Source organism: Stegostoma tigrinum, chromosome 39, assembly GCF_030684315.1.
Source record: "Stegostoma tigrinum isolate sSteTig4 chromosome 39, sSteTig4.hap1, whole genome shotgun sequence".
NCBI classification, from domain to species: domain Eukaryota; kingdom Metazoa; phylum Chordata; class Chondrichthyes; order Orectolobiformes; family Stegostomatidae; genus Stegostoma; species Stegostoma tigrinum.
Window position 1 is genome coordinate 16410817 of NC_081392.1, and position 12081 is coordinate 16422897.

Sequence of the window (12081 nt, forward strand, 5' to 3'; positions counted from 1 at the left end):
TAATGTACACGTGCACCTAAATGGCATTTACATGCAGTACAGGCCTGAATGTTAATCCTCTGCAATCAGACAGGCTTGAAATGGCAAAAGTACAATTGTCAAGAGTTTATTTGCTGTTACTACTGCCACAACCACTTCAAATATAACATCCTATCCCGTTTTCCAAATAACTTTTAATATTGTTTTATTTGCCTGAAGGTACATGGGCAATCATGTTGGAAACTGGCCATTTCATTGAACCTAAAGCAAGAAATTTAAAATAAAGCCTATTTTGTTTACCCAGGTTTACTGTTGTTTACTGGCTAAACCAGATCAAAACCACCACACCAACTCAAATTATGGTAACAGGAGCAGAATTAAAATAATTTTATGTTTTCTAGAAATTGTGGAAAACAAACTGCTGGGAAGGAACTGTCCATACATAGAAGGGAGATATAAAACACTCAAAATGCATAAAATACTTTTGGGAAATCAACTTTTTTTGAAAGCAATATTTTTAAAGTAGATGTGCATCCATCAGTTCTTCAGTGCTGAGACACCCCAATACAACAAAGACCCATTGAGGACAAGAAGCTCCAACATAAGCAAAGCAATTCGTTCTAAAATCCCCAAGAGCTCATTGACTTTGTGACTGTGATCAGGTATACTTCACTAAACTATCACAAAGTGGCAATGACTAGGTATGACAAGAAACTTACATGAAGCAGTAACTGGGATTATAATTTCTGCATCAAATTTAGCAGATCCTTAAAGAGGTCAGCTTCAAATCCCCCCCACCCACCAACCACACAAAAAAGCAACATTCCTAACATATCACAACATCACTGTTGTGCCAATTAAAATTCTGTCCCATCAACTATTGTCTCAATAGGATTCTTGTGTTGCGTTATCACCTAATCCGATGTTGTTTGGATGTAAAGAGGTATTCGGGAATCAGTCAAACCACAGTGTTTCAGTCATTGTTAGAAGCGGTGTTTATCCATGACTAAAGAGGCACCTTTTGTACATACAAAAATAAAGTTATATGTGTGCCTTGGTGAGATCTCACTACTTCAGCTTCTTCCCCAGCCTTTCAAAAACACTGACAGTTCCTGTGGAGTCCATCTGAGCAAGTCGACCCTCAGTGCTGCTGGTCACTTTGGTACTAACTGCAGTCCGTGCAGTGTTCTTGATGGTCACAGTGAACTCGGGGCTGCCTCGACTTTTGGTGCTGGTGACTTTGTTGTCCTGTGTGTCTGCCTCGGTGGCACCGGGCTTCCCTAGTCTCTGTCTGACACTGACCTTAGCTTTAGCCGCTGACTGCAATCTGAGTGTGGATGTTGCTGCTGTGGGCTCACTGCTTGGGACTGTCTTGCTGCTGGCTTTAGGGAGAGACAACCGCCTTATTGTGGTAACTGTATTCTTGGCTTTGGCAGCTAAGATTTTCTCCGTGGTTGCAAGCGTGGGCTTTGTAGTCTCCTTTGCAGTTGCAGCTGGGGCTCTCTTCAAGACTCCAGCATACTGAAGCACAGATCCTGCATCATCCTCATCACTGCTCTCTTTCTTTTGACTGACAACTTCACCCAGACGGCTGAAGACTCCTGTTGGCTAAAAGAGATGCAGAATTTCAGTAAAGATAAATCAACTGCTTGATTTCATGTATAATCACCATCTGCTGATACCACTGTGTACTTTCTAACTATGAGGTGAAGGACTAATCATTAGAACAAAGTAAATGAAGAGGAGATCTTCTGGAAGGATTCAAAATGATGACAGATTCAGATAAAGTAAAATGGGAAATAATATTCCAACGATCAACAGCTCGGGGGATATAACTGATCAGAAACAGAACAGGACCAGCCATTTAACTGCTGTGACTATAAGAGGTCAGGATTTGGGAATTCTGCAGCACATAACTCACTTTCTAACTCTTCAAAGCCTGTCCGGTATCTATGAGGCACAAGTCAGGAGTGTGATGGAATACGCTCCACGTTTCTGAGTGAATGCAGCTCCAAAAACATTCAAGAGGCTGAATAACTTCCAGGACCAAGCAGATTGCTTGACTGGCACACGTTCAACCACTTTCAACATTCATTCCACCCACCATCAATGCACAGTGTTAGCAGTACGTATCATCGCTGCAGCAACTTTTCAAAACTGCTTCGAAATGCACGGCAGCTTTGGAAAAAGGGATAGAAGGATGGGGTTCATGGAATGGCAGAAGAGGGATGAATGGAGTAGGTGGGTATGCATTAGAAGCATGGCACTAGAAGGATGCAATGACATAAGATGGGAATTTAAAGAAATACTGTTACAGTTGACAGCAATTTCAAAAAAAATGATTTGTGGGACTCGTGTTAGTTTAAAAAAAACAGTGGTTATACTATTCTTATAATCACCAGATCATTTTTAATAGTGGTTCTGGCTCAATGAATTGAGAGATCAATGAGCAACTGATATTTAGGGGCACAGTGCCCACACACCCTACTGTCAATCATTCTAGCCCCATCATCCTGGCTTGTGTTATATTATGTTTTATTCTTCGTCACATGCACACGTATATTGAAACAGCATGCAGACGATCAAACGGTAGCCCCTAGTCTCCTTATAAACTGAATTACGATTGCAAATTACTGTATCATTTTGCTTTTATTACATAGCACAATATATGTAAAATAATCTTTTTTTACAACCTTACAACAACAATACAGTAGAAATTTCACAGCATTAGAGAGTATTGATTCAGAAACTGAAGACATATAGTTTCTGGTGACTAATGAAAAAGAAACTGCCCCCATCCACGAACATCTTCAAGGATGAAAGCCTGCACAGACAAAAGCCACATTTCATGACTGAAGTTCCTAAATTGGAGAGCTCCCAATAAGTGGCATGTAATTGCAAAGACACTTCTCAATTCATTTTAAAGCCACTCAGTAGTTGCCTTGAATAATCTGACTCAGTTGTATGAATCTGCGGTCTTGTTTATCCAACAAACTCAAAATACTGATTGGTCAGTCCCTGAATGGGAAACAGGGAGCCAACATCTCAAGGTTGATTCTGCAGAAAAATTCTTACTACTTCAGACAAAGGGTCTCACTTAAAGCTGTTGTGTCTTGCACTTGCAAAAACTGATTGACTAGCTGTGCGTTCCCAGTATTATCCCTTTACCATTTGCAGCTAGACCAAACAGGAACATTTAACTTTTACAAAAACACAAAGTATAGGAACAGAAGCACCAGTAGACAGTGTGGCCTGCTGTTTACTCAAGCATTTAATCTATTCATGGCTGATCTTGGAGTCAACTCCATTTTCCAACTCATTTTCTATATTCTTTGATTCCTTGAGAGACCAAAAACCAATTAATCTCAGTGTTAAATATATTCAACGTCGGGAGCATCCACAATCTTCAGGGGTAGATAATTCCAAAACTTCATAGCTCTTTGAAATAATTTCTCCTCATCCCATATATAACATCCAACATGCTGTAATCAGCAACAAAACAAGAAACCAGGGCCCAGTGTAGACAGGAAGTTAGGTGACAGTGTGGTCTGCTGTACTGAACTTTATTTCTGTAATGCTGGACACTTTATTTCTGTATTGTCTAAAATTCTGTAATTAAAGAAGCTGTGCCTAGGTACTTTAGTATCGAAGTCGGCGCTGTAATTGGTGACGCATAAACTTTTTACTATACTCATGAGTACATATGACAATAAAGGCTATTCTATTCTTTCTAAAACAGACTACTGAACGCATGACCACAATCCAATACCAGTAAGCTTTAACCTAACTGATTCTTCACTTAAATACCCATAAAATTAATGTTTCTGACGACTGACAAATTAATTTCAGTTGGAAGAAAAGAAACATTATCGCCCTGTGTGAAACAGCCAAAAGAAAGCCATGAAGAATGCTTTTGTACTGTTCACCAATTTGAATTCTGATGTGATTTACGACTTAGTAACTATAATTAATTAGCCCAAGCTTTGCAGTTACAGTACTCCAGCTGTGAAATAAATTCTATCCACTCCTTCATGTTTGTTATACCCTTGCTCGCCAGAAATTCACTTCAAAACATAGAAAATATGGTCCGGAGCAGGCCACTCAGTCCATTGAACCAGTTGCACCATTTGGCATGTGATCCTCTATCTGAATGACATACTCCTGCTCTCTCCATATGCCTATACAGTTTAGAAATCCACACATCTATTTCTTTCTTAAATTTATTCAGTGACTTGGTCTCCACTACCTATGTGGTCAAGAACTCACCACGTTCACCACCCTCAGAGTGAAGAAAGTTCTCCTCTTAGTCCTAAATGATCTACTCCATGTCCTGTGACTATGACCCCTTGTTCTAGACTCCCCGGTAAGGGAAACATCACCCTTGCATCCAGTCTGTCCAGCCCTATCTGAATTTTAAATGTTTAAATGAGATCCCTCTCATTTTTCTAAAATCCAGTCAATACAGACACAGTCAATATTATCTCTACTCACAGACCACTCCTGCTACCCCAGAAACCAGTCTGATGAACCTTTACTACACTACTTTGGTTCCTTCCTTAAGTAGTGGGTCTTCTTCCTCCCTGATGTGCTGTACAATGTGTTTTGTTAAAACCATGGTCACATTACCACGAGCCATTTCTCAAGAGAGAAGGTGGCTATCCCTCAAATCCCTCTTTAACATTCTTACCTTACAGGGAAGCTTCTCAATTCCTTTCTTCCAGAGACTGAACACAAGGACAAACTCTTTGTGACTAAGTTATAGAGTTACAGAGTCATATATCATGAACAAATCCTTCGGTCCAACCAATCCATGCCGACCATAATTCCAAACTAAACTGGTGCCACCTGCTTGCTTTTGGCCCATATTGCTCCAAACACCTCTTCCTCAAGTATTTACTAAAATGTGTTTAAAAGCTGACTCAAAATAAAACCTTATACAACTGAAATGTAATAACTGTAAGAAATCTAGAAGTAAATTTTGAAATAAGCCTGAATCTCAGGAGCAGCTGCAAGATCCATGCTATTTTCAGTCCACCATTTTATAATTCTGCTGTTATGATTTATAAATCCACTGGATAACCACATTTTGTTTTCACTAAGTCTCCACAGCTTGCCTTACATCATTACTCCTTTATTAATTTAATTACACTTTTGCTTTATCCTGCCCCAGATCTTTACTTTCCTTCCCACCTCCTCAGTCCATTAAAGATCATATAAACGATCAAATCTTCAACTTTTGCCAGTTACATTTCCAGCATTTTGTTTTGATTTATACATAGATTTAAGTAGCAATCAACATCACTGGAGAGGGAGATTACCTGGTCATTAACATGTTGTTGTCAGAGATTGCAGTGTGAAAATTGGCTACTATGATTCCCATTTTACACAGTCACTGAGCACACTTCTAAAGTACTTCATTTGGTGTAAATTCTGAGGCATCTTTAAGTGTTATATGCAAGGCTTTCTTTCTTTAAAAAAAAATCCCCAGGTATGTCAAAGGCATCAGGATGAGAAAAGGGATGCTGAATCAAATGGGGATAGAGGTTACCAAAGGCTTGGGCACAATAAATGTATTTCAAAGAGGATCATAACAGAGGAGAGGAAGATTGAGCAATGGTGAGAGAATTTGTGAAGCTCTGACATATGTGCCCAGAACTGGACACAATATTCCAGCTGAGTCAAACTAATGTTTTATAAATTGGCAAAGTGGGAGAGTATGTGAGCAAGCCTAGAGTTAGAGAGTTCAGGGAGGGAGAAAGATGATAGGGGTATGGAGAAATGAAGCCACAAAAGGATTAAACAGCAAAACTGATCAATTTAAAAATAAGATATTACAGTTCATTAAGAATGTGATGACTGGTGAGTAGGGTTCCATGTGAAGTGAATAAAAGCAGCTGAGATTTAAATTTTCAGAATCATAGTCACAGATGTAATTAATCCATAACAGCACAACCGCATCAAGTCAAAATAGACGTATGCTCAATTTGGACCTCCCTAACTTTGGAAAACTTCAGGAGATTCAGCAGTTTATTCCTTTAAACATATTTTCTTCATTAATTAATTTTAGATAATGATAACCACTCATAATATCATAATCACTGTGAAATCTTGGCTTTGAAAATACGTCTAAACCATGACAGTGATTCTTTGTTTAGATTTTTAATACTGTTTAAATACAGCACATCAATTATAGCTAAAGTCTGTTGCACTTAATATCTTATCGAGAGTCCAATTCTTGGTCTCAGTGGCCCTAGCCAAACCCAAACAAACCATTAATAACACCAGGTTTTGAGCACGTTTTGCTTGATAACACTGTGGATGACTTCCGACGTCACAAAAGCAAAGAAATTTTGTTTAATTAAACAAAGATGTTTAATTCACCATCTCTAATCCCTTAAGAATTGGTGAGCCATATTCTTGAATACAATGTTAGGCCATTTCAAAGGGCAATTTCAAGTTAACCACAGTATCAGAGGACTGGTGGGATTTGAACTCATTTCTCAGGATTATTGATCCAGCAGAATAACCACAATACCACCTCGACCCATCTCAAGACACACGACACTAGCAAGATCACTTTAAATAGCATTTTGAATCTGAGATAGATTTTTGATATAAGTGTAGAAGAGTATGTACATATAGTAGATTGATTCAGATCAGTCATAATCTCATTACAGGACAGGCTCACAGGCTGGTTAGTATCTGCCAGTTTCAATGTTTACAGATGTTGTGATGGTTGTCTTCCTTTCTCTTTATTCTTTCATGGGATACACGTATCAGGGGCAAGGTCAGCACTTGTTGCTATCCCTAATTGCCTTTGAACTATATAACTTGTTAAACCATTTCAGAGGGCAGTTACGAATCAAACCCCACATTGCTGTGGTTCTGGAGTCACATGTAGGCCAGACCAGATAAGGATGGCAGACTTCTGTCCTCCAAAGACATGAGCTTTACAGCAATAATAGTTTTCATACTCACCAGGAGAATAGTTTTATATTTCAGCCTTATTCACCACCAACTGCTGCTTGAACCCATGTTCCCAGAACATTATCCTAGGGTTCTGAATTACTAATCCAGTGACATTACTATACCATCATCTCCACCAGTCGCAACTCTTTCTCCAACTAAGTGGCTTGCTAGGTGTTAGAAATCAAGTACATCGCATGGAAGGTCAGTCATATGTGGACTAGGTGGAACAGAATGAGTAGGTTTCCTACTCCAAAGTTATTTGTTGAACCAATGAGGTCATTTTCCTCCTGGTGCTAGCAATTCAATTTTTCAACTAGGTACAGGGTGATTTGAATTCAATGTCTAGGTTTCAATATGCTATCTGACTCGCCCACCAAAGAAACAAGCAATCTGCGTTTTACAAAGAATAAACTGCATCTCATTCAGGCCTCACCTTGCTCCCAGTCGTGGTGTCTGCTTTTGCTTCTGCGCCAAGTCTATCAAAAACAGACATTCTTGGCAAACCTGAAGTTAGAACAAGAGCAAACATTTACAATACTGGCATCAGATCAGTCACCTCAAAACATAGGGGAGACAGTGAAGTACCTGAAGGTTAGGATTTGTTTCAATTAGAAGTATTAGTACCTTGAGAATTTGAAGCTTTCTAGTGTCTAAAATAACAGCTGCAAGTCTCCAGAATACAATAAGCAGTAATATTAGGGTTGGAGCAAAAACTGGTAGCCCTGTTTGGTAGTTTAGAGCAAAAACTGGTAGCCCTGTTTGGTAGTTTAAGATATTTACAAGCTCAGTCAGCACTACAAAATAAGGAATACTTGCTGTGTTAGCATGCAGCAGTCACCGAACAGTAAGCACTGTGTGATCACTGTACCTTTCGAGGCTTGCTGTTCCAGGATTTTCTTAGTTTTTGCAGTTGTTCCTTTTGGCATATTGATTATGTATTTACCTTCCATTTCTGCAGTCACACGGCGTCGCTTTGCAGAGGTTTCAGGACCTGGATCAGCTGGTCTAGATAGAACTGAGTAACAAAATGCCAATTTAAGGTATACAGGAACAGCACAGAAGCCTTAAACAACATCTTTTATCAACTTCTGAGGACCACATCCTTTCTGCTACAGGTTATTGTTAATTCAAAATTGATGCAATAATTCAAATGATCTAATAATTCAAATTTCTTTTTAAAATGAATGGTCAGGTGTATTTGCTGAAAGAAAATTGAATAATTTCCATTTTTCAATGCAAACATAAATCTGAATTAACAATAAACTGTAAATGGTAACTCGAAGGTAATGCCAACGACTGTGGATGGACATCGTTGCTTTTTCTTCTTGATAGAATACCTCTGTGAGTCAGTATCTTCTCCAGCCACATGCAGAATATACAAGCTGTCAGCGTGGCCCATTTCATTGTTCCCAACCACAGCATAGAGAAAGAAAATATATTCTACTAGTAAAATTCTTTAGCAGAAGGTTAGAAAGCACTATTTTTCTGTAATCAATGAGGGGATTTCTTTCCGGTGTTTCACTGTCAAGTTTACATTTTGCAGGTCTTGGTTTAAGGACAACGAAACATGCAGCCTGAAAATACAGCCGATGACATAATTAGTTAGGAATCTGAGTCCAATCTCATACTTGTACCTGTCAAACATTAAGGGAAGGAACTGTGGGACAGGGAAGACAGGACTGAAAATTGTCATCATATCTCTCTGTGTAATGAAAAACTTCTTTCTAGAGTTCCCTAAGGAGAAACTCACCATTCAGTTGGCCTGATCAGTGACTCTCAGACAGCTGACAGGACCAAGGATGGTGGCTGGGATACTATGGTTATTTCGCAGTATTCCAGTCTGGAGCAGAAAAGGGGCTACCAAAGTTCCCAAACCTTTTTTGCTACCCCGTGACATTTGTTGGAAAGCGGATGCATCTGGGTGTGGATGAAGGTAGGAATGGGTTTCACAGTGAATGGTCCCCTCTCTCACTCAAAGAAGCCACTGAAAAATCATTATTTTGGCTTCAGCTAAGCTGAGGTGCTACAGAGCTGCCCGAACTTGTGGAACAGTCCAACCTGGAACCAAATCCTCTCACCCCTGCGTGCCCTTAGGAAGCAAAGGAAAACAATGATGAAGTAACTGGAGATGAGCATCGTGGCAGTGAGATCTGCTTTCTGCCTTACCTCAAATTTTATAACATGTATACATCTGGGAATGGAAAGAGAATCTAAAATCTTGGGAGTGGTTGAAAGAAATGTAAATAAAACAAACTCTAGACATGCATTACATTGGGTGTACGACCTCAAGCTTCATGCTTTAAGGTAACAGGAAAATGGTGACCGATTTTCAAGAGGTCTCATTTCCCTTTCATACCTGCTTTCTTTGTGGCCAGTTTGTTGGCCACAGTGACGGATATCTTGGAAGTGCTTGTTTCAGGTCTCCGAACAGGGGTAGAAGGTGGGGATTCTCTGCTCAAACTGTTAGCAATCATTCTAGAGGCAGCTGAATCAGGGAAGAAAATGAGAGAGGACATATGCGTATAGCACACACCCATACACAGATTAATTTAATTACAGGAGTAGAAACAACCTTTGATAGGGAATCAATACCCATTTCTTCAGTGTCATATGAACGAGGTAGCTTGTTTCACTTAAATTAAATTCAACTTAATGGAAGAAACTAAACATCCTGCTTTAAAATCACTCTTAAAATGTTGTAAAGAATAAAGAATTTCTGTTTTTCATTGATGCAAGAGTTGTTCACAGGGCTGCTTCCTGCAGCTGTGTTGGATTAAGCTCCCCAAGATTCATCATCAACTGACAAGCTCCATTTGCCCTTGCCCCACCTCTGAAGTTTCAATAACTGGTGTTTAGGATTAATGCAAAAAGAAGTGGTATGGGGAGCACACTATGTTTGAAGGGGTCGTCAACCAATCTACAAACTAATTGACTCACAACGATTTTGTTAGATGTTTGTGTTGAAATGCCATTATATTACAGTTTGCGAAAGATGCTCAAGGCAAATCCTCCTCTTTGCATGCAACACAATCATCCTTGCATGACCCAAATTGGCTCCATCGTAAACTGCAACATTAGGTCTCAAACTAACTGGGAACAGAGCTGGGCCAAGTAATGTGGTTACATAGTAAACCACAGCAGCTTCACACAGCCCCAAGAGCTGCAATAATCTAAGCTATTGGTTGCAGATGCACATTTCACAATCAGTTAGAAGGCTTTACAGTGTCTCAATATGATGAAGCCTTAGAATGGAAGCAAAGTCCTTACTGATCATGTTAACACAGTGAACAGGCAGTGTGAGACAGTGACCTAAGTATGAGGAGCACAAAGTGGAGGAACCTCATACAGTAGGCAACAATATTATCATTTCTACGGAAAGATTAAAAGAAATATAGGAGCTATTCTTTAGTTTCATAAATGGAGAGAACGTTATAACCTAAAGGAGCCCTCTCAGACTTTATTCAAGATCCACCTCACTGTCCCCAGCAAAACCCATTCATAACTCCTTACAACTCTATTATAGTTGAAGCAGTGAATGTCTGACAAGATAATTATTCACAAGCTTTAGTATTCAAAGAGCTTGAAATTACATTGTGTACAGACTAGAATATGAGCAGCTACTAGTTAAACTAAGCCTTTTTTAGTAAAAATCAGGATATGTCTACCTGCTACATTATTAGAGATATTTTATCTCGATGTTACACAACAGAGTCTGCAGTTTAAAAATAACTAATTGTGATGTTTTCTTTTGGCCCACTTCAGGAAGATGAACTTGCATGAGATGGACTCTATACTGGAACATTACTCCAGTTTGTTTTCAAAGCTCTTCCAAATTTACTGGGGGAAGAGTGTAGCTCTATGATGAATGTACAGTGGAGCTCTCTCCTGTCCTGATGCCCAGGCAAAGCACATGGTAGCTAGACACCAGAACTGCAGTAAAACTGGGGTGTGGTATACACAGCACAAGAATTGACTCAGTTTAAAGCTACACATTAATATAGTTAACTGTTTTTTTAAAAAGAAAGTTTAAATAGGCTACAATAAACTACTTCAGTAAGAGCCCAACTAAATAAAATTATAATTTTTAATTTTATCCATTGTTCACAAAACAAAAATTCCACAAACTGGGTTTACTTACGGGAGCTGGCTGTTCTTTTTAAATCAAATTGCACATTTCCATGACTGGTGCTTATAGACTCTGTTGCCACCTTAGCAAGTTCCTAGAAGTAGAAGATCCAGCTTTAGGAACTGTTACACGGTTGCATGCGATGAGACTTTTAACTGGTTACCATAAAATATCAGGGTTTAGAGTGATGTGGGCAAACAAGATCATCAAGAACTATGGTAAGGTTCTCCACAGGAATTCAGAAAAATTTCGGGGACGGGAGTGAAAGGGTTAGGGAAGATAATTGTGTATAGCACTCAGCTTCTAAAGTACATTATTAAGCTCAGAATACCCATCAGACTATAATTTTAAAGCAAATTCCATAAAACAAAATGAAATCAAGTGAAGTTTGCATAATAAAGACGATGACCCCAGGAGTTGCTTGCTTTTCTATTCTGAGATATGGAGAGCTGAGGAATACAGAATAGTGTAATACAGGAGATGGCCAGGTGGCTCATCATACCAGTTCCTGCAAAGAGAAATCCAAATAGTCCACTACCTGGCTCTTTCCCCATAACTGTATTTCCTTCAAGTATTTATCCAGCTGTATTTTGAAGCTACTACTTTTGCATCTGCATCCATCAATCCAAAGGCAGTGTACTCAAAATCGTAACCATTCAAAACATAAAGCAATTTTCACCACAGTTGCTTTTAGTTTTCTTGTCAATCACATTAAATCTGAGGAGACAGGGCTAATTTTTCAGATTGATGACCTTTCATCAGCTCTGCTCTCTTCATATATGTTGCTTAACCTGCATCAAACAGTCTTCAGCAATCTGTATTGTCTGGTCACCAATGTACCAGCATCTGGAAAGATCTACTTATTAACTCCAAGTAAAAACAATAGGAGTATGAAGAGGCCCTATGTCCCCTCCAATGTGCATCACCTTCAATATGAGGTTTCCTGCCCAATCCCCGTACACCAAGTCCCAGTGATCTCATAATAGATCAGTTTCAATTTTGAATGT

General features: G+C 39.2%; 1 protein-coding gene across 7 annotated transcripts in view; it reads right to left on the reverse strand.

The window, feature by feature from the left end:
* Nucleotides 1-956: 956 nt before the first annotated feature.
* Nucleotides 957-12081, reverse strand: part of c39h19orf47 (chromosome 39 C19orf47 homolog) — a 32655-nt gene continuing 21530 nt past the window's right edge. For 4 of the 7 annotated variants that reach the window (XM_048522605.1, XM_059640951.1, XM_059640948.1 and 1 more), the window contains exons 4-8: nt 11087-11168; nt 9305-9433; nt 7817-7963; nt 7382-7452; nt 957-1587 (exon numbers count right to left, since the gene is read on the reverse strand). In XM_048522605.1, the coding sequence (XP_048378562.1) occupies nt 1048-1587; nt 7382-7452; nt 7817-7963; nt 9305-9433; nt 11087-11168 (969 nt within the window). In that variant the 3' untranslated portion in view covers nt 957-1047. The remainder of the gene's footprint in view (nt 1588-7381; nt 7453-7816; nt 7964-9304; nt 9434-11086; nt 11169-12081) is intronic. The other 3 variants (XM_059640950.1, XM_059640953.1, XM_059640952.1) reach the window with 3 other exon arrangements.